At 36.7% G+C, this 24,295-nt stretch overlaps 1 protein-coding gene across 1 annotated transcript; it reads left to right on the top strand.

Annotated features, from left to right (window-relative positions):
- Positions 1-1,530: 1,530 nt before the first annotated feature.
- LOC133534482 (BTB/POZ domain-containing protein Tiwaz) lies at positions 1,531-24,295 on the top strand. The gene is made up of 5 exons (XM_061873639.1): positions 1,531-2,079; positions 15,218-15,387; positions 17,744-17,949; positions 20,588-20,742; positions 21,964-24,295. The coding sequence occupies exons 2-4, from the start codon at positions 15,224-15,226 to the stop codon at positions 20,734-20,736; spliced, it is 519 nt and encodes a 172-aa protein (XP_061729623.1). The 5' UTR covers positions 1,531-2,079; positions 15,218-15,223; the 3' UTR covers positions 20,737-20,742; positions 21,964-24,295.

Below are 24,295 nucleotides of genomic sequence, written 5' to 3'. Positions count from 1 at the left end.
AAAACAAATCAGTAATAACTTTGATTATGAATGTTTTGATATTTACGTGACAATTACATAATGACAACTGCGCTAAGTTATTTAAGCGCGTGCATTAAGTTAGTCTGTGCAGAAAGAGCTTAGAAGAGACGTGGAATGTATGGGGCCCAATACATTTCACGACTCCTCTCTTTCTGAACAGACTCTATTTGAGCTTTGCTTGTTTACATAAATGTCACGGACGCATCAACTTAATTTAATTATTTTTGGAGTTTTTTTAATGAATGGAACACAGCATGTGATGTGACGTCACAGGGCTGATGCTAGAAGCCGGTTATTACGTTACGCCCTTTGGATCAAAGTAGAATTTTAAACAGATTTTTTTAAAATTAAATGTAGTAGTTTATTGAAAAGAGAAGGATATCTTTTACCTTTGAGTTCTTTTGACTCAGATAGGAAAAAGTAAGTAGCACTCCAAAATAATGAAATGTTTGTAAAATACGTATAGTGCCTCCATCTAACAAATTGTATTGTAATAAGCAACACACAAGAACTCTTGAATAGTTTTAGTAAATATGCCTAGATGGCACTGGCTATGAAGTTTCCAGTAATATAAACATTGTCGCTTTTTTACACCATGTCGGTACCGGTACGGACTTTTTTACACCGGTACGGTCCAAATAAGAGACGGCCCGTATGAATATATTACACAACTTGTAGTCCAACGTTCTAGAAACGCTTTTAACTCTAGAGCTGTAACGTGTGTATTGCCGACCTGAAAAAGGCGTAGGGACACTCACTTCCTTCTTAAAGGCTTAATTTGAATATGATAATCGATAATACTATTGTTCTGTAATTTGGAACAATATCGCAAAGCAAAATTAGTATCTAGGTGCCCAGAGTACTAATTTTACTACAATACTTTTTGATATTATTTGATATGCTATGTAATAATAACTAATAAGCGTTGTATTTTTTTAAATGATGGCTAGTGAGTTTTTTTTTCTAAAGATGTGCAAGTGGTGGAACCTATCCGAAAACTTGGATACCTAAGATCTCGGAAACCGGAAATTTTCACAGGGAACAAAAGACAGTTTGGAAATGGAAAATTTCAATTCACATACAAAAATAAGATCTATAAAACGTTTAAAACCACCTACTCAATAATCCGGTCCTGAACTTTAACAGTAGATTATACAACGAGGGCGTAATGCGACCGATAATTGATAAGTCATTGAGGGTCTATTTTATTATTCGCTATGTGCACGACTGTCACGCAACCTAGCGTCCGCAAGTCTAGGGGAAAACGTCAATTCACTACATCTTATAAAACTACTCTAAAACTAAAAATTACTGAACGGATTTTCATACAACTTTCATCTATCAATAGAGTGATTCTTGAGGACCTAAGCCTTTAGGTATATAACCTGTTAAGGTTTTGTGTAAATTGGTTGAAATATGTATAACGATGTTGTCGGAAAAAATCATGCTGGCTAGGAGCTTTAATCGAAAACGCTGCCTAATCCTTTTGAGCTATAACAACACAATGTATGGTGGAGTTGTCTTTCATTCATAGGTCTACAAGAAAGTCCGCGATGTTAAATTATTAATAATTATTAAATTAAATACGTTCGTTAAATTAAGAATTTCATACAGATTACAATGGTCCCTTACACCATGCAATTTAAATGAATATTTTAGGAGAAATCGTAAATTAAAGTTTCATTCCGAGCCATATAACTTGTACGAAATGTTAAAGATGCTATCCGCAGTTAGTTTTAATTTTTACCACCTTATGCGTTGGGATCGCTTTACTTACCCCCACCATGCCTAATTGAATGAGTGTAATTTTTATTGTAACATTATTTTTATATTATATAGCCTTAGTACGCAACTGAAAAAACGATAATCATTACGGAAACTATAGCGTCCGCGTTGGCAACACCATAGAAAAGCTCGGAAGGGGTTGGCGCGAACGAAGTCGTGAAGGTCCCGAGTTAGTACATTCGCCAGCTCCGTGCCGTGTGGTCGCGCGATTGCCGTGCCGGTTGTACTGCCGTCGTGCGTTTTGCCGGACTTGAAAGAACCGTCACAAACAAGGTAACCGGCTTACTATATTATTATTTTAACTTGTTTTATCCTTAAGTTTATTTTATTTTTAAAATAATTAATTGAGGCAGCTTATTATCGAGATAAAATTTAATTATGTAGATAGAGTTCAAAAGTACAAACATCTTATTGAGCAAATCTTAAAGGCGTTTTGTATTTATATATCCAATTTTAGACGACTCTGTTGAAAATACTTTTTTTGCTACAGTTTTAATTTTAAAGTTAGTATTTAGTCAGAAGTATTCAAACTAACCTCTAGACAGCCACCGATCGTAATTTAAGTACAATAATATTAATTAGGTATATAAAGCAAATTATTCGTAGCGGCGACAAATACATTTGTAACTTGTAATTTTAACAATTTGCTAATGCATATAATTCTGTGCGACTGTACTTATTTGTCATTTATTTATATCTCCCTTAATGCAGGATGTCGTAATGTTTACATTTGAATAATGTTTTCATTCAAACATGTAGGATGGCAATTGGAAAGTACGTTTGATGTTATTAGGTGGGTGGGTACAGTCAGCATCAAAAGTAACGGATCAGAATACGCGTTAAAAGTATCTAAAATTCTCTTATAGCTTATCAAAAAATATATGTCTCTATATGTAGGATAATTTAGACTGTATGAGATACTTTTGATCGCAATCTGACAATATCCCATACACACCGAGTGTTTCTGTTAATATGCTACTTCTCAAATAAACTAAGTGTACACGTGCAAATAACTTAAATTACATCTGCCTCGCCTCATATATTTTACTCGTGACATGTATTTTGAAGTCCTCAGTCAGAGCCCTCAGTGTACACAATATCTAGTATCTAATCTAAACAAATACCATAGGACCTTATAGATATATCTACTGTGCCAAACTTAAATTGACGACAGAGTATTTGTTATTCCGTTTATGTAGATCTCGCAATCTGACTTCCTAGAGACCTCAAAATCGGTGAGCGAAGAATGATTGCCCCGAAGAGCACATTTGAACTTGAAAGGAATTGTAGATTAGGTATTTTTGTGTAATGTTTTGTCATTAAATATTTAGGGCCGATTGCATGAACGTAACTCAGATAAGTACAAATAACATATTAGCGCACGAAATATGATTACAGACCACGGTGTTCGGTAAAGCTTAATTAGTTCAGGGGGTTTTTACATTTAGAAGAAGTTGCATGAAAGGGGCAGACTAATAAAAACTTTTTACAATTTCCCGAAGTAAGTAGTTAAACTATTATTGCATCTAAATAAATTAGTTTCTTAAAATTACATCTAGTATTTCATTATATTGAGGATACTTTATGTCCCAATAGCGTTCCTAATATTATTGAGTACCGTAAATTTTCAAATTTTTTTTTTATCTAAATCAGAGTTCAACCTGCTGTACAAACGAAAATACCGAATGAACATAAGTTGTTACATATCACATATACATTATACATATCTACTAACGAGTACCGATATAATAGTAGTAAATGCGGAACCTCTTTAGATATAATGTATGTCTGTGTGGTGAGCAGACAACTGTGATGCAACTAGAAGCTGATGTCATAAAAACACATAAATACTAGTTTACTGTTCAATTTCACAAGGGAAATTATGAAACGACTTGGTTCAACATAGTCATAGTTTTCTCGGTACACATAGGATTAAATTCGAATGAAAATTGGGTACCTATATTATGGCGGCCAAATCATTAAGTTCGTGAGCATTTGAGCTGCGGTAAAGAGCTGTCAAAATACTACCCGGTTTACCTGACTTCTTAAGAAGGAAGGATACTGTATGTGTTTGATTATACAATCAGAAGCTGCTAAGCAAACGTTCTGTTACAATAATCTAAACACCAACTTTCTTGTTAAAAATTACTTCGTGTAGAGATATTTATGGACACCTGACCCGTTTGGCCACTTCTGTTGCTATTAGATTACTTTGTTTATTAGGCACGCCCCTCAAACTTTGTGACAAAATCGTATCAGACGTCATAAGAAATTCAATGATTTATTAAAATCTCTTAACTTAGGTAAGTTACTTGAGGAAGCAAGCGTGAGAAGATCGAATGCTTTCTCGGATTTCTCCGATAAACACCTTCGTAATATCGTGGCAACGGAATAATGATAAGCAGCGGCGTAAAGTTTTAGGTGAAGCTACCTGCCTAAGGGGATAACAAATATTTTTCGAAATGATTGTTCTGTAGATGAGAGCCCGGTGGGGTAGCCCGAGGTAGCGAGCGTTAGGTGTGCCATAATATCGTCGGCGCGCGCCCGCGGCGGCGCCGCGCTGCGGGCTACGCCGCCCGCGCCCAGTTGCGTACCTACCTAGCGAAACTCCCTGACTCTTGGCGAAGCCGCGAATATTTTAACTACACCAGAAACCCTTATTCTTAAGACGTTAACAGGGGAAACATTTACCTAAAAACGATTTTCGATCTCACACTCTTAAATAATTAAAAAAAGCATAGGTATGTTGGAATATAAATGAGGTAAAATATGAAAAATGTAGCATTAGGTACGATACCTAGGCAATTCCTTAAAGGAAATTGATTAAAGGTGTTACTATCGTATCCCAACTCGTTCGTTATACCATCACGTTCAGTACCCCTAGTGTAAATATTTTCGACAGCGAAACGTGACGTACGCGTTTGCGTTAAGTGTCATTTTGTATGAGATTTTTGACTTTCCAAAACGTCCCGCTTGGCGCGCTGTTCAAAAACCCATACAAAATGAGACTAAACGCAAACGCGAACGTCACGTTTCAAAATCGAATTTATTTACACTAGGGGTACTGATCGTGTTACACCGAACCATACCGAATATCGAACTGATTTCGATTTTAAACGAAGGGTATATCGATATTGAATCAAGACTCTTATAATAATTATGTACTTATCGTATTTGCATGTATACAACGTGCTCACGAGGAACCCGAAATATTTTAACAGTGTATTCCTGATCATATTTAAAATGTTCTGTAAACTTTTCTGGAATTCGCCTAGTTTCAGAGTTAATACTAATTTAAGTAAAAACATATTTTTATTGTTATTTAATGCATAACGCCTTTTTGATAATGACGTTGTTGCCACTATGGGGCTTAGTCACATACTTACTTTACTCTGTGGTGTAAATATCTTTATTGACCGATGACAAAAAGCGACAAGTAATACTTTCCAAAAACTAGGTTTTACGAAAAAAAAGTACCAATTAATTTTAGGTGACAACTTGTTAAGTGTACAAGAGCTTAAAAACTATTTTGGCGTAATTGACCTAAGCTGATATTCATTTTTGTCCTTTATTTTAGCCTCAGAAAAGCGCGGTTAAAATCTTTCGGGTTCCTCGTGAGCACCTTGTATCGTGTAAGCAGCTAAATAATAATTTATGACCTCCCAACGTTCGGATGTATTTACATAAGGTACTGTTGACGTCACAGATTATGTTGAGACGTTTGTTGCTTACTCCATTGTTATAAGAATGAAATTTGTATACATATATTTGACTTCGGTTGTACATCCGTGCAGTATCCGTAGAGGCCCACGGCGATGGTAAGATCGTGATGTAGCACATGGCCCATGGTCTTCGCTTCATTTATTGCGTTAAAGTATTAAGCAGGAATTTTTTCGAAATCTTATAACGGAATGTATGTAAAAAAACTGTAGAATGATTCTATAGCTTAAGTTTTACAGTAATAATTTAAATTCTTATCATCAGTACCTTTGCTTTTGGAAACTGTCTTTATTCATTTAGAAACCTTCAAGAATGATAGAATTGTTATAGTAGATTGTTAACCATGGGATAATGTAATTTACTCGTAATTACCTATATTTGTGCTCGTTCCGCCAAAGATACCGTCACCGCTTCCCTAATGCTATTCCTGCAAAAAAGGCGTGGTTTTTTATTGGCCAAAAATGTAACGGTGTCAGATCAGCACGAGTTAGCATTTGACATCAGTGTGAGCGAGATGGGTTGCGATCGAGTTTACGCAGGTGCTAATGTTAACGTCAAGTGTCAACTTGTGGTACGGCTACGAATAAAGTATTGCGTACATTTTCAGAAATAGAGTAGCTGTGTTTGAGTTGACCACTCGCTTGCTTCATTATTTTGTTGAACTCTACTGCCTAAGTAATAAGGATCTCGAAACTAAAACTAAAACCGAGTCGGTTCTCGGCCTTGATTCTGCCACAGACAACAAAAGAAGTTGTAGTTTGACGTCGTAAAGAAATCAAAAGGAAAGACGGGTTTTCCCAGAGAGGTGACGCGGTTGGCAAACAATATATCTGTATAGACTTCACCATGTATAATTAAAATAGCAAGCACTAATAATTTCTTCAACTATAAACGGACATTCTATAAGAGTTCAGGTTTGAATAAATGTAGTACGGAACCCAATCTAGATTTTTGCATCCAAACATATGATGTAAGTACCCACACAGTTATTCTGTTAGTACCAAGCTTCCTCAATTTTGAACGTTCAATTCTAACCATTTCTGTGAATGACATAAATCAATCCAAAAACTTGGCTCGGCTTAGCATTGTGAAATTTTATTGCCAGCGCGATTTTGTGCCATTGTACAGTTGCCATAAATATATCTGTAGGTATGACTATGACGCAGGTTGGTCTAAAATAATTATCAGAATATTCACCTTAACGCTCTGTAATAAAGTCTAATTCTGTCTACTTCCTTTGTGACGGGTTATCGGAAATAAGGTAAAATTATCATTATATGCATCAAGCATCACTCAAATTGAAAAAGTCATAAACCTTCTTTATTTATTTTTTAAAGTTAAAGATACAACTCATATGCCATTCAATACCATTCAATATTCGTTTATTAAATATAATTATGCAATATAAGCGCCTGAGATCCTTAAAAAAATATAGAAATTTGGAAGTCTCTAATTTCTTTTAAGCAAAGTTCGAACGATATGATCGACGATCACGACAGGGCGACAGTTTTGTAAGAACGAAATACACAAAGGGAACATAAGGTCGTTTCCATTCCTTTCTCACTCTATCCTATAGCTTAAAATCACAGCTAACCGGGTTGTGTAGACGCGGCTTAAATAATTGGCTGTTTGCACTTTGATGTTTTTAAAATGTAAAAAAAAAACGAACAATACAGTAATGAACTTCCCGTCCACTAAAACAGTATAACAATGATTTTGTTTTTTTTTTATTTGAGTTTGACCATAATAAAAAAAATTCTCTGTCTGTCTGTCAAGCCATTTCCTTCAGTAGCAAAAATTGCGAATGTAAAAAAATGGCGCGAAGGGTTATGGTAGACAATTTGAATTTCGCGCCTTTTTCTACTGACAAACTTGTTTGACCTGCTATATTCTTGCTACAATACGAGTAAGATTAATATTTCCGAGCATAATAGAGCAAATTAATTATTGGCTCTCTGGTTCATAGATACTAGTACGCATTTACATATCGTTAAAATACTAAAACACTGAAAGGTGCAGCTGATAGTTAAAAAAAAAAACAGTTTGATGACTAATAAATTCATTCCAAAGCCCTTGCAGCGCTAAGCGCTACAAAATCAAATTGAGAATACATCTATCAGCAGTGTTAAAAACGTATTGCATTTATACATAAGTTCATATAGACGATCGCTAGAGGAGATACGTTGGTACATGGAACAAAAACTAAAGTCGGGTGAGCCGGCTCCAACAGCCGCGCTCGAGGCGCCGCCGCGGGCGCGACCCTTCCAGGCATCCATTCAAATTTGTAATTACTGGCTCCGGGCGCCAAGCGCACCCAGATACACTCCACTCTAAAAATATATACACAATTTTGAAGTTTATTCCACAGCTACAAGTTCCAAAACAAAGTTACATACTTATATAGGTATGTGTTTGCATATTTAATAGTCGCCTTTGAGACACATATAAAAGTGTACGATTCTTTTTTCGAAAAATTTACAACTCTTGGGTTGTTGCAACTCAGAATCACGAGGACACGAGAAAAAAAAAAGAAAAAAATGACCACAGTTTTTCATATTCATTTTGGGAGTCAGTTTTGTAACGGTCCATACAAAAAGTATGATGGTCACAAAACTGAAAACTAAGCGGAAAGCTTGTAAAAAGCCCATTGAATTCCTTAATATTCAGAACAACTTCAAAACTCTAATAGGTCGAATTTCATTTTCTATGGAATAAAATAAAGCTTGCAAAATGTATTTATTTCATAGTGTAACTAGCATTTATATGGGTCACTTTAGTTACACAATTAAACTGTTGGAGAGTTAATGTCCTCAACAATGTATTTTTTTAGGGTTCCCTAGCCAAAGTGTCGAAGACGGAATCCTTATTTATGTACTTACAGCTTCATCACGTCCGTCCGCCTGTCTGTATGTCACAGCCATCTTACGCATTAACTATGAGGCTAATTTTAACAATTTCATCTGAAGGTGTGCCCATAGAAGAGAATTTAGCGTAGGGGATTAAAAAAAACATTTTAATTCTAGAGGAAAACGCAAATAAAACAACACGTCATAAATTATATGTTTAAAAACTCTCAAAGTATTATAGTTACAATAATTGTAAACTTAAGACAACCACCCACAAGATTAATCTGAATTTACGAGTACACAAAAAAGTGACTAACTAGTTAATTAACTTTATCTTTTTGAAAACAATATATTTATATTGAATTAATGTAACAAATTCCTTAGTAGGTAGTAAAATTGTAGACGAATAAGAACCCATGTAAAAACTGGTGGTATCACCATAATGTGCTTTATTCTAGAAATTTGGCATTTAGATTTTTTGAATATGAAACGTTCGCGGTCGTAGAAGGCTAGTATTACGGCGGGCACAATAGACGGTGCCCAACACAATGTGCGGCCGACGGCACGGCCCGCGGCGCTGAGCGCCCTTTCCGTTTTATCAATAGTTTATGAACGGGCCTGAGGCCACAGCGTCCCAGGGACCTTTACACTACATGTATGTATAATTACTACATATATCTATAAAGTAACAGAATATATGTCTTGCAATTCAAGAAAAAAAAATCGAAGACCTAGCATAGAAATTGCGACATCAATTTCAGTGTAAGCTTATCTGTGGATTAGTATAGTCGACATATTACCACTTTATCAGGCATTAGTTAAATAAATGTTCCAATGATGTTAAAACATTATTCCGTTTTTTATTGACTATAAAAACTCGGCAGTTTATATTTTTATATTTATTATGAACCTGAGTCTGTTATATATTATTGTGAGTTATATCTTTATTTTTATGTATGTGTGCTAAACATTAAAAAAAAACATTACAGTTGCAACTGATATGTTTAATAGTATTTATAACAGTATGTATTAGACGAACTGTAAATACCTACACCCTATGACTAGAGCCCGTACATTTCATGCCGTTGACGCAAAATTGACGTAATTTCACTAACAGGCAGTTTTTTTTCAAACATTATAAATTTTGATAACTAACCTATTGACACGTAAAAAATAATTGTTACGTTAAAGACACTGTTAAAAATCTAAAAATATCTATTATATAATAACATTATGCATGCCCTTGATTAGTTAATACAGAACAAATACAGAAGTACATTACCATTGTACCATAGTACATTATTAAATAAACGGTTATAACTAAAATATAAGAAAAGTTATTATATAAACTGTAATGCACCCCCGTGTAACCTAAGTCTACGTACGCATTTTCAGGCAAAAACGCCTCGCAAATGTTTTCTCGCGGGAAGTTCGTCCTCAATGTCACTAGGTAGTGCATCCCATCGTTGCAGGTGCTCTCAAAAAGCCCCTTAAAGATAGTTTTGTACTTTATATCGAGGGAATAAGCCACAGTTCTCCCTTGTTTATCGTTGGGGACTGCACTTACAAGCCTCTAGCCCCGAGGGCCTTTGCCGGACGAAGTCCAACTTCAATAATTTTTTATCTCTCGAATGCATCTCCCGCGCAGCCGCCTGGCGGCGGGCTATCTCCCTAGATTCACACCTGAGGTCTTTTCACGTGTAGATTTATGCATTTTTAAGGCGAACAGGCACTTCTATATGCTGTTTGTCAACTAAGAATATGTAATGTCATATTTAGTAGCGTATGGTCTTACAAATTATTCTCTCATAACTTCAACTCTCTAGAGCAGATCATGATAGGATATCATTAATATTCTACCTTAGAGCAGGTGATAACTACTGCAAATTGCATTCAAAACATAGATACAGATGGTGTCAATATTTTCATATATATCAGCGCCAGCTCCTGCCTGGGGTACTTGAAGTTGGGTACTGATTATTATTGTTTATCAAATGAATTAAGTTATTACAAAATATTGTTCGTTTTAAATCGTCATTTAAATGTATTGGTTTTGCAAAAACTGACAAGAGCGTCGTTACATAAATAGTTAATCAAGGACCATTAATTAATAATCTCCTTAATTCGCTTTGCAATGCACCCACCTAGATCGTTATAGACAGCTTTATTGTTTTTTTTTATTTGCGACATTCATATCGCTTTTTCAGAGGGAGGGAGAGATTAACTAGTGTTGGTATGCCATTTGAAATATTAGTAGAAAACTATTTTATTTTACAGTCACTATCCGAATAGGAATCGCAAATTCATGAAATCGCATGTGACTAATTACTTAATGATGACGCCTTACCTATTTATTGAATGTTTGTCTTTGGTTAGCGCGTACACGCACAGTTAAAAAGACCTTGAAAAATTATGTTTTTTTAAATCATCATTCGTTCAATTTATCAGTGTCACGATATCAAGTTCATGATTTAAATAATTTTTTTTATTCTTCTTCTTTCGTGTTGAGGTTCTCCTAAACAGTGGATGCCCAGAAAGCAGCAGTGCTGACGGCTTTGACCGTCGCGTCCCTCAGGTCAGATTCCGAGCAGGAGTACGGGCACGCGGGGCATGCCAAGAGGTGCGCCATGGTTTGCGGTGCTGTGTTGCAGGCGCATTGAGTAGAGTGGCCGCGAAGCAGTCCCCATCCGGCCATGTTTTGTTTACAACGGCCGACCTGAGACCTGAGCCTGTTCAGCGCCTTCCATATGGGCCATGGTTCTTTGTGGCCGGGTGGTAATTGTTCCGACGCTGGAACATATGTGTCAGGTGGTGGGCATCGGCTCCGCCAAAGTGAGCATCGACCATCGGAGTGTTCGCATAGCAGGGGTCTGGTACACCTAGCAAAACTTTTTTTTTATGAACATATATCTTTATTTACAATAACAATATACAGAATGGACATATCCAGATGATTACTATAACTAGCTTATATCTAAAATAGGCCCTTGAGGCATTGTACCAAGGTTGCTGGCGGCATTTCCTCGCTGTATCGCAATACTGGTACGTTGTGCGAGGAAGCCGCCAGCTCTTCAGTCGCCAGTTACGTCAAACAGACGTTTCGCGATTTCTCCAAAAAAATTGTGCGCGCTGGGACCCCGTGGACCTAGAGTTTCAACGCCAAATGGTACAAAATGGTTCTCTCTCTATAAAATTTAATAATGCTAATGGTATTTGACTGTTTTGGATAGTAATGCATCGAATAGCACTTAATAATTTTACGAATACGTTTAGTGCCTGACTTAACAGTTGTCGCCATATACCTTTATCAAAGAAGTGTACAAAATGTACAGTATTCGGCTTTCGTTTGCGCTATTAGACACTAGCCACCCGCCCCGGCTTCGCACGGGAAGTAAAGCGTAATATTTTATAATATATGCCTAATTTTTTCATCTTATACCTTTTAACGAGCAATTATAATATATGTATATTGGATCTCAAAGGTGGGTGGGTGGTTGTTTACAAAAACGCTTCCAACCAAAATGTAGGTAGATACTTCCACAGCAGTGCACGGGCTACGAACAAAATGACGCCACCAATGCTAACGTAGTCTGTTCTAGGTGCGTAGCCAACATGACAATCGTTTACGCTCCGTTGCGAACGAAACGCAACTGTAACTTTCGCACTAATATGGAAGAGTGATAGAGATGCATACGCTATGGAACGTTAACGATTGGCATGTTGGCTAAGCACCCTGAAATGCCGGCCATGCCCACGCTAGCGTGCGTGGCAAGCGAAGCCCCACTGCGGCACACGCGGCCCTGGCCTGGACGGATGCCACATATGGTAATATTTTTCTCACTGCACCTGCGTTTGAGAATTTCTGTTTTGCCCTATGATTAACTGGTAGAGAATACCTTAAGGCATTAAGTTCGCCATTTGTACTGCTTATCATCAGGCGGGCCGTATGCTTGGTTACCACCGACGTGTTATTAAGAAAACATAGGCTACGGTGACTGTTTACCACCAGGCAGGCCGTATGCATGTTTGTAACCGAAGTGGTGTAAAAAATAATGGCTATGGTGACTTCTTACCACCAGGCAGCTGTATGCTTGTTTGCCACCGACGTGGTATAAAAAAACCATAGGCTACAGGCCGTGGCAGTACTAATACGCAAACGTATTACGTACATCTTTTTTCCACGCTAGCTGGTAGATTGGAGTTTTTCATTCTGATTATGAATGACAGAATACTTAAAACCTTAATTTGGATTACATTTCGTAATGTTTTTCTACACTATACTTCTATACTTTCTATACTTACTATTATTATCCGTGTAAAACTTAAATTTTACGAATACATAATACGACTACATACCTAATACCTTTTTATACGAATATTCGTAAAAGCGCTGATTTTCGGTCAGTACAAATATTCGTATTTGTTGCATGGCACCTCTAATTTTGATAATTTTAGTGATCCTCCAGGGCAGGATTGGGCGGCTTTAAGTTTATTGTCTCTTAAGCAGCTTATTAAAGCGTTAACAGTGACGTGTGGCATATCTGGCACGATCTGCTAGTTGCGTGTGGTTGTCGCGGCTGAGTCGGCATTCCTGGTGGGTATTTAGTCGACGTCGCTAGGCACACAGCCTGCGGCGTGTTTATAATGAAACCAGACGGGTGCGTCCTCCCGCTACCGACTTCAACGCGTATTTAAACCTGCATGCGACTTGCTGCTGGGTTCCGCTGTAAACGGTTTCTTAAAGACAGCCTTTATATAGTTGATAATGTTGATTTGGACAAATTTAAAAGGATAGTTAGTGTAGACCCTAATGAATATTCCTACGTTAGGTAAATAATAGAGGAATACCTAAGTCAAACAAGTAACCGTATTCCTCTACGGTTAAATGTATGACATCTTTTCTAAAATAATTAAGTACCCACATCGTGTGCGTGTATCAATGTCTTCTTTTTCCTCGCGTTGCCCTGGCATTTTGCCGAGGCTCATGAGAGCCTGGGGTCCGCTTGACAACGAATCCCAAGATTTGGCGTAGCCACTACTAATAAGGCATTTTAACGAAAGCGACTGCCATCTCACCTACCAACCCAGAGGGTAAACTAGGCCTTGTTGGCATTAGTCCGGTTTCCTCACGATGTTTTCCTTCACCGAAAAGCGACTGGTAAATATCAAATGATATTTCGCACATAAGTTCCGAAAAACTCATTGGTATGACCTGGGGTTTGAACCCGCGACCTCCAGATTGCAAGTCGCCCGCTCTTACCGCTATTATCAGTATCAGTGTGTTTGTATTTATTAAAAATATCCCTTTACTGAAAGTTCGCCATAGCTTTTCGATAGTTAAATAAAACAACGCACTAATAGTCAGACCAAGATAAGTTGGCAGCGATTATAATAGCGGAGACAGTGCAAGCATTATTTGAAACGTGAAACGTCTATGAAATTATGACTTGCACAGGCTGGGCTATCAAACTCAGCCTGGTCTGACTCTAGTAGTAATAGTTAACACCAAATAGTTTCACAACACATTAAAATTTACGATGATTTCAAAAATAGAAACACACCTATTATATTTATTACCTATTATTATAGGTGTGTTTTACCTGCACATAAAAGTACTATAAAAATGAAACTCCTAAGTATCGAAGATTCCATATCTCGCTTTTTTAGCATTCATATGCAAGTTGATCATTTCCCTATATTTTTTTAAGTTTTTAATGTTTTCCACAAATTTCAATATAATATTATAATACACTTCATTTCAAGATAGTCAATAATTTATCTTTATCTTACAAGAGTGTTAAGGGCCTTTCGAGCGTGTATACTTGCCTTAGGACAAGTTAACAAATTGATTACTGTTCATAGATTTTTAGTAAACGCAAGTACTATCTCGGACTTTTGATGTTTGCAATGGCATTGATATGTCATAGTTTTCAATTGTTTGATTGAGTAAAATATATATTTTTTTAATTATTATTTTTTATATAAAAAGTAATAAAATGTTGGATATAGACTTGTTGTAACACGGTCATTACATTTAATTCAACCAAACAATGACATATCAATGTCATTTCGAACATCAATCGTCCGAGTTAGTATTTACGGTTAGTAGCAAATGTACACACTCGTACTAAACACTAATCAATATGTAAACAGGTCCTAAGGCAAGTGTATTCGTTCGTGAGGGCCTTATTATATAAAAATAAATTATTGATTATCTCCGAAATGGAGTAAATTAGAATACCGGTGTCTTTGAGAAAGTTACTTCATTTAAGCTCAAGAATGTACCTTTAAAATTAACGGAAATTAAAAAACACTGTGTATAGTTAACTTAAATGTACTTAGCCGTTGTGTATAAACGATTCTTAGAAAACCTCTTATTTATTCAATAATAGAGAAACGAAACACGACAACCTATTTGCTTTATAAAAAATACAGAAGTCAAGTTTTATTCCTAAGATTTTCTTCTCATTTAATTACGACTGTTAGTTGTAGATGAGTACTGCGAATAACCATTATTCGCCTAGAAAGTCCCAGAAGTGTGTCGACGCAGCCATACTACAGGTTCCAGTGTTTTCCCCAAGTCCGCTGTATCTATTTGAAGTGTTTACGTGTATTTAACGTACCTACTTGAATGCAACTCTAAACAAACGAATTAATACCTAAGTGGGTTCGATCTGATCGCAATATATACATAAATATATGTACTTATACCACATGATAACAGTAATCAATAGTCATGAAAATTCTAAATAAGTGAGGACCTATATTATTCTACATCTTTTAGACGACCTGCAGTCGAAACGCCATTCATTCTTGTTTTGCAAAATTTGTGTTTTGTTCTCCAGTCGAGGATGCTACCCGTGAAGCCAGGCAGCCCCGCGCCGGACGGCAGCTCCATGGACAAGAAGCCGATCGCTGGCATCCCGCGGGTGGCGCCCACCACCAAGTTCAACGCGCCCGTGCATATCGACGTGGGCGGCACCATCTACACCTCGTCGTTGGAGACGCTCACCGCGTACGTGCTCCACTTACCGCCCCCACTGCTATTTCACTTTTTTAGTGATACTTCGTCACCTTTGGCAGATTTAGTCAAGCTTTAAGGTACAATATCTGTCTGGCCTAGTGGGTAGTGACCCTGCCTATGAAGCCGATGGTCCCGGGTTTGAACCCCGGTAAGGGCATTTATTTGTGTGATGAGCACGGATACACAAACAAACAAATTCCTGAGTCATGGGTGTTTCTATGTATATGAGTATGTATTATCTTTATATGTAAGTATGTATATTTTCGCCTAGTATCCATATTACAAGCTTTGATTAGTTTGGGGCTAGGTCGATCTGGGTAGAAATTGTCCCCAAATATTTATTATTTTTGAATATATTATTTAATAAAAAAGTACAGATTGTGGTTTTTAAGACTCATTCACCTCATATCAGTGAGATTGCAAGAACTTTTGTAGCAATCCGTATCGCGACATTAACCATAAGTAGGTAACTAAGTTCAATGGCTTCGAGCTAGCCATGACACGAGCTGTCAAAAAAGAAGTCAAATTAGCTATGCAGCTCCACATAATCATGGCCTTCGATTTTGATTACCTAATTGTTTACTTTTCGCTTTTGCGCTCTCTTGGCAGACGCATTTGATCGTAATTTCCTTTCGATTGCTGTGAGATTCAAGTGAAGTCCCGTTGTATATTTGCTATATAGAGGTATGTGTGTGGGTAGGTCTGGTAGTAAATAAGCACGTTTTATCTGCGGGGAGTGTTGTTTCTGCGAGCGAGCGAGCGAGGAGCCAGCGGCGCTGCCGCGGGCGCTGGGCTCCGCTCCGGCGTGCCGCCGCCCACAGCCCGCCGCCCGTTCGGTTCTTTTAATCAACTCACTTGAGGGCACAAAAATAAATATCCTGCCAATTGTATACCTGTGAAAGACCGTTACCCATGTTTTCACTTCGACGAAATCAATCGAACAATAAATTTACAATCCAAACGGCCAAATCACCTCTCCCTTGCAGTAATGAAGCATCAGTTAGGTAATGATTAGATAAATTACACAATACACAATACGTATGCTATATCTAAAGGGTAGTCAAGAGATTTATTAAATATTTTTTATGTCAATATAATCTTTTTTATGAGCTCAAAACAGGGACGTAATACTTTTACTTAATGGTTGATGAGGTGTTATTCAATGATAGTCGTGCTAATAAGTTATTAGATTAAAACTTGTGAATTTGATTAAAACAGTTTACTTGTGCTTATCAACTGCCTGTAACCTACATTATTGCTTTTCAGTTTTGCTATCTATTGATGCCAATAGTTCGAACAGGTTCGTTGAGTCGAATCGATGCAATGCTATCTCTGTTATTAATACTTTACTTATAACTAATAAGTAAAATATTATACAGATGCAACATATCTTGATGTGTACTTAGTACTTATATAAACTTTTACATACACCTGAATAACACGTGTTAATATGTCTCGCTTCGAAAGGAATGCAAAAACAGATAGACTCCAAACGAAAGCAGTTTGATGAAAAAATAGCGACAGGTATTTTGGCCAATGTACATACGACTCGCTTGTAAACAAACGATCTAGCTCATTAACACAGGATCAACATTCGGTTTAAAGAATCTTTATTGTTGTCTAAGAAATTACAGAAATTTCACTTAAAGACAACTTATAAATAGCTAACTTAAAAAAAACAATACAAGTTACGCAATAAACAAGCACTTATTATGACAATGTTTAACAATAATACAGTTGCATTGAGAAACTTGTATAAAGAAATAAACAAAAATGTATAAAAAAATAGAAGAGTGGTTTTTACGAGTACGTCAATTAAATTGTCCATAAAATTAATGCTATGTGATGTGCGTAATGCTATGTGATGTGTGTATGTGGGGGTTTAGAGCAAAAAAACCATTTGCTTTTTTTTTCGAAATCTACAACTCTTGGGTTATTTCAACTCAGAATCACGATTACTATTGATTAAAACAAAGAAAAAAGTGTTTCAATCTTTTCATAAATTTTGGGTGTCAGTTTTGTGACATTCTAGACAAAATGTATGTGAAAATGCGTCACAAACCTGTAATTTTTTTACGGAAACTTGTTTACTTTTTAAATCGAGTCATCATGATTCTGAATAAAATTAACCCAAAAGTTAATGGTTTTTGAAAAAAAAAAAAAACGCAAGTGGGCCACTTTTCACTGAACACCAGTTCGGACGATTGCATCACCTAGAAATACTAGTAACTAGGGATGATAAACATGATTTCATTTTTGGAATACCGTTGTCTAATTGAAATTTGCTTTATAACTATTTAATTCAAAGCTTAAAATATTTACATATTTCTTTATGAATTAATTACAGATACCCCGAATCGAGGCTCGGGAAGATGTTCAACGGAACCATCCCCATAGTCCTAGACACATTGAAGCAGCACTACTTCATTGACCGCGACGGCGGCATGTTCCGGCACATCCTCAACTTCCTGCGTAACAAGAAGCTGTTGCTGCCTGATGACTTCTCCAACTTAGATTTGCTGCTACACGAAGCACTATATTTCGAGCTAGACCGTAAGTTCTCGTCCACATGGAGGGCATCAGGGCAAGTCCTAGTATTGCTATGGTGCAAAAGAAAAAAAAATCTTTCGAATTTTACTTTTTGCTCGTGTGAAAATCGATACAATCAAATATAAACCAGGTTTCTGTGATGTAAGCGTTAAATTAGACAAAAACTTTTTTCATCACACTGACACATTGAGGGTGGCTCATTATGTATATAAAAGAAATGCTTACTACAGTTTGAATATTTCATTCTTGTTCCTTTTTATTTTCCACCTGTATTATTGGAATTTTACCTCGTTAAGATAATTATTGCTTACTTGTTCTATTTACATATATAGGTACATTTACCATGCTAATTAGGCCTGCAGGCAGCAGTCCTAATTAACGGTCTAATGTAGTGTTTACAAACATTTGTCTTTGTAGTTTTCACCTTTAAAAATTTACTTATTTTGTTTAAACTCTTGCAGGTAAAATTCAAAATCATGCTTTATTTTCACATGCATTTTATTTCCACAGCGGTGATTATCTTAATTTTAAGTATTTAGATACCTACTTTAGATTTTCATATCATATGACTTATTCATGTGTTCTATTCACTACGGTTAGGCTAATACAGTACGTAATAATATACGTACGCGGTACATTACGCACTTCGATTAAAAATGCGCGCCTCGTTTCACCTATCTTTGCCCAGATTTAGGCGAAAATAAAAATTTTGCTAAATGGAACGATTGTCTGGCAGGTGCTCCGGTTAAAAACTTTCGAAATAATTTATTTAACAAATGAATAAGCTTACTATATTAAACGGTTGATGAGATATGTACCTTTTGAATAACTTAATATTATGTCTTTGGTGGTCAACTATATTGTAACACCTGCAAAAGAGTCTTTAAGACCAACTTCGGCCTGGCCAGCCACATTAGGGCCCATAATTGGCGTAATCCGTAATTGCTGAGGTCACCGTCATCGAAATCGATGAGGAGGACTATATGTGGTTATAAGTCTAAAGGTTGCATGAGTTAATTTTTATTGTAACCAATAAAATTGCCAAATGCCGTTAATAAATTATAATTAATCGTCAATTGACGAACGTCTAGCTTTCCCAAAGTTGCCAGCATCGTTACCTTACCTGGTTAGTAAAGCTTAATTAAGACATATAGCATTCCGAATGTACGTTATAAATATATATATTTCAGTAAGATATATTAAATATGCACCTGCAACGCGAGTGAGCAGGTAAATTTGCATAGCGATTTGTAAAATTAGCCCAGCGAAAGTCAGCTCCTGCGATACGCGTGTCTCGCTTACTTATTCATTTATACCCACAGATAGTACTCACCAGATCCCCCAATATTGGGCATTTTATTCATTCAATTCTTGTGACTGCGTTTTAGGTACTGTGCGAGCAAGATGATAATCGTACAATCGACAAACACCAAACGAAAACAAAAAAATAACCAGGATGGCAGATGCTAAGAAAAGTCAAATGACTCTTTCCATACATTATTTAACCTATATCAAAATATTTCATCTTTAAATCGACATAAAACACGGAAGGTCGTGAGTTCAAACCTCCTCGGCGCTCTATATTAGCAATGGTTATGTTTAAGAAATAAAATAAAGAGTGTCAAAGGTTATGTTCAGTACAAAGAGCATATAAACACTACGTTGTTCAGTAGTTTGAAGGTTGCCGAATTAAGGGTTAACTTTTATTGGCGTTTTCAATCGACGAATGTCACCCTGCTGCTCGCCGACACTGACGGCCAGAACAACTAGGTTGAATAGGGAATTTTGTACCTACATTGTATAAAATAGTGTGGGACGCAACGACACGGCTCGCGGCGTGTGGTATTCTGTCGTTTATGAGTAGGAAACAAGAAAAAGGCAATAACATAGTATATATGCTTCATCTAACTGGAAAGTACGAGTACAGACCTGTGTTCATACCGCTGCCAGCGAAGAGAAACTTGTAACATATTTAGGTGGTTTGGTCCTTCTAGTATCCAAGTAACTTATCAGATTATGCTAAACCAGTGCTAAACATTATTTTGAATGGCATTTTGCAACGTAGGGAAGCTGAAATATGATCCGACTTTGCGAAATGGCGGTTCCTATTATTGGACGCAAACTTTATTATTGCTTTTGCTATTGCTTAGAATATTTGCTCATTTAAGTATATAAAATAAAATCCTTCACACGAATTGGAAAACTATCTGAGAAAATCATATCTATGTAGTTATAGTAGTCAAGAACCATAAAATAGTAGCCAATATTTAAAACATGGTAAAAAGCGCTATGAGGGTCCTATGTAGTTATGTGGAAATTCATGATTCCTAACTGATAATTGTATTGCTACTCTGATAACATATATGTATACTTGTATCTTTATCGCACAATTTCTACCACATCATGTTAGAAGCAAGTTAAATAGAACTAAGCTGCTAGAAACTGAAAAATGTTTTGATTCGTGGAAAGAAGAAAATATATATAGGTAGTGAAACACATCCAACTTGTCAGAAGAAAAAGGCGCGAAAATCAATTGTATGGGAAGTCAGCTCTTTGCCCCTATAATTTTATTATTTGTCACCTCTTTCTACTGACAAGGTTGCTGTGCCAGAGTAAATATATGACATTAAACCAATTTTAGATATGGTGTTCGTCCTGACGAAGATGAAGAACAACAAAGAGGGCGTGAAGCAAGACCGCGTGTGGCTGAGCGAGGCCACCGAGCGGCTCAAGCAGGAGTCGGAGCTGCTCACGCAGGAGCGCGAGCGCTTGCAGCAGCGGTGGTCGTGAACGGAGGTAACTGTTGTTTCTTTAAGAACAACAAAGAGGGCGTCAAGCAGGACCGCGTGTGGCTGAGCGAGACCACCGAGCGGCTCAAGCAGGAGTCGGAGCTGCTCATGCAGGAGCTTAACGGCTTGCAGCAGCGATGGCTGTGAACTGAGGTAACTGCTGCGTGAAACTTGAAGGTGCGGCTAACAGTCGCTAAGTCCTTAATTGAATAGGGACTCGTTCACTTTCTAGCTTAGGACACACTTTTCTCAAAACAACCAGTGTTTCGCTCTTACTTTTTATGAATTTACCTTGCGCATATAAAAGGGATAGGTAATATCTTATTTTATCCTTATTTAACGCCGGTTTTTTTCAAAAGGCTAATTTTATTTTCTAATTTTTAGGTTCAAGATTTTGTTGTGAGTAACGCAGCTTTCTGCAAGATACGTTCCTCTGTGGGCGTTCACAATTCCTCATAGAATTCCTATCAAGACGCGACCTAGATACAACTGTACCTTAAGAACCTTACCTCGGTGCGTAGCCAACGTGCCAATGCATGCAAACGCTCCGTAACGAACGAAATGCAACTGTCACCGTCGTACTAATGTGGAAGAGTGATAGATAGGATGACTATGCTACGCTACGAGCGTTAACGATTGACACGTTGGCTAAGCACCCTGTTTAACAAACTTAATGAAAAAGATAAATCACCAAACGTCTAATATGTAGAGTTCCGCGCCCGAAAAGATGAAAATGCTTGGTTTTTTGAGGATAAAAAACGCAATATGTGTACCAAATATATTGTATATAAAATATATTGTTCATAACGTTAATTTAAGCATATAATATTTGAGAAATACCTTCAATTCCTCATGGATCTCATTGGATTTTGACAAGAATGCGAGCTATGTGGAACTAGGTATATACTTTTGAATGAAGGAGTTCTAAGTATGCATGCATGGTCACTTTATGGGTCAACCGGTGTAATGCAACTATGGGGTTGTTGCGTCTATTTGGTTATGTCTCGAATAGGTACGTAGTACTATTATTATTTATTCTGTGGAATAGGTACGATTGGTCTAATTGCCCTCTATTGTTACGTTTTATTCTCCAAGTAGTTTAGGCTTTTATCATTAATATAATGAACCCATAAAATAATAAACATATTTTTATTAAATCCTTCTCAATCTTAGTTCTTAATGTTAAACATGTTTTCGATTTTAATAAACTCTTTTTCTACTTTTTCAGGTTAGCTGTACAGATGCTGAAATAAAAAGGCGACGCACTACGTAACCGTTATTTGTTTAAAAAAAGTCATTGTTTTTTATTTCAATTTTTAGTAGGTTATGAATAAGTTAACTATAGTATATAAGCTATTTTTATTTAGCATAGAATCTGTTATTAGTAGATTAGGTAGAAGGATTTAAGTCTTCGGCAAGCTCGGCTGAATTTCACCTTCCCATAGAAACGGAGTTTTGTTCTCAGTTTAAAACTACGTGTTGGATTGTAATGAAACTTTGCAAATACAATGAATCAAGGGCTGAAATTAGTTTATATTGTTCCACCTAATATAATAAACGAAATAGAGCAAAAATAAGTTTTGTAAGAAAAACCTAAATTCACTGTGTTTTTTTAACTGCATATGGTATCTGAGGCTACATAAACGAATTATCTTATTGTAAGTACAATTTTTCACAATGCCGGATTTAGAGGTCTGGAGGCCTCGGGCAATAAAGGAGTGGAGGCCCCCTGGCCCCAAATTTTTTTCCAAATAAAATGGTAAATTTACCGAATTCTCTATTGTGGGGGCCCCTTTTTTGTGGAGGCCCGGGGCAGTAGCCCCGGTTGCCCTCCCCTAAATCCGGCCCTGAATTTTTTCAGAGCGATCTAGCTATTCGTTTTAGAATGAGAGCGTAACTAAGTACCTATGTAAGGAGAACCGAGCTTGCTGGGGACCCATAAGATAACATCCCAGGCCATAAACCCAATTACCTACTAAAGGTTCATTATTTACTAACTCGGGACTTAATTGCATAAAATTATGAGGATACGGGAGCTGAGATTTACATATTTTAGATGAATTTATTTGTCTCACTAATAGAAGCGGCTCTATCGGAACTAGTGTGATAAGGAGAACGCCAGGTTGGGCAAAAAATCCTACATAAAAATCTCAAAAAACGATGTTTCCAAAACTTAACCAAATGTAGCGAAATTTTGTGATCTAAATGAGAATGAAATTATCTGTGTCGGACTGTTTTGCTTTCTAGGCTAATTTATGTCAGTTTTGAATATGATGCTTCTCTTTGAGCCTAGTAAATTAGGCCGTTTTGCGAATATTTGAAGTGCAGTAGCGCCTTAATAAACAAAAATATCAAAAAAAGCAAAACAGTCTGACACAGATATAAATGATAATAATCTGTGTTGAAAACATCATTGCTCTAGCTTCATAAATCTTGGAGGAAACCCTCCCTCCTGTTGCCTCTTAAGTTTTAAATTTAAATCCGACGGTTCGAGGACGGCGTTGTGTCCATGGTCTCTAAAAGACTGCCTAAAGTTGACAACAACATCTTCTTGCCGCGCGAGTTTTTCTACTACCCGCACTTATTCTGTTTATCGCTATATTTGTTTTCGCTTACAGTATCGCAAGTTGAAAAACCGAACATTGTGAGTGCTGTGTGTCGACTCGGTGACGTCCCTAGTGCTCATAACGTTCAAATTGATAAACAAAACCAAGTGCCGCTAGTTCGAAAATCTCGCGCGGCTAGATGTTGATGTCAACTTTATGCACATGACTGTAACCGAGTAAGTGAAGTGCAAGTAGATCGTGAAACATTTGATTGCCGTAATTACACTTACAAGGATATAGTCTGGCAAACACATCTTGTCATTCACTAAGAAGCACGAAAATTATACTCGTCCCTTTCTTTTGGGTGCTAGTACAGTCAGCATCAAAAGTAGCGGATAAAACAACGCGCCAAAAATATCTGATATTCCGTATAACTTTTCCAAATGTAGATAATTTTCTAAAATTCGCGTTCAAAAATATATCTTTTATAGTCTTAGTTCTTCTACATTAAAGACATCACTTTTTGTTAAGCTGTTACAGAATGGTAGATACTTATGAAGCGTTATTTGATCCACTACTTTTGATGCTGACTGTACTAGCGTAAGACAAATACAGTATGATTCTCTCTGCCTATAAGTATGTTTGAAATGAGATAGTCCTGGGTCAATCTATAGATACATATTACATAACCTAACTAATTAACAAGTATTTAGAACTAGGAAGAATAAAATCAGGGATAAAATTGAAAAAAAAAAAGGTTCAGGCATCAAAAATAATATGATAATAGCGATAATCGCATGAAATACACGTTTACAAAAATCTCGGATTACCAACTTTTCCTAGTTCTGAATACAAAAATAAGAGATTTGTAGTTAGGTATTAAGAAGCTAGCTTTGGTAATTAAAGAGGTAGATGTTACAGGTATTCGTATAATAATCATAACAGTTGTTAATATGATTCACGTAAGTAATACATGTGTTATTCAAAATATGTAATAAATTTACTGAATTTTTA

Source organism: Cydia pomonella, chromosome 1 (assembly GCF_033807575.1).
Source record: "Cydia pomonella isolate Wapato2018A chromosome 1, ilCydPomo1, whole genome shotgun sequence".
Lineage (NCBI taxonomy): Eukaryota > Metazoa > Arthropoda > Insecta > Lepidoptera > Tortricidae > Cydia > Cydia pomonella.
This window is presented reverse-complemented; position numbering and strand designations above follow the sequence as displayed.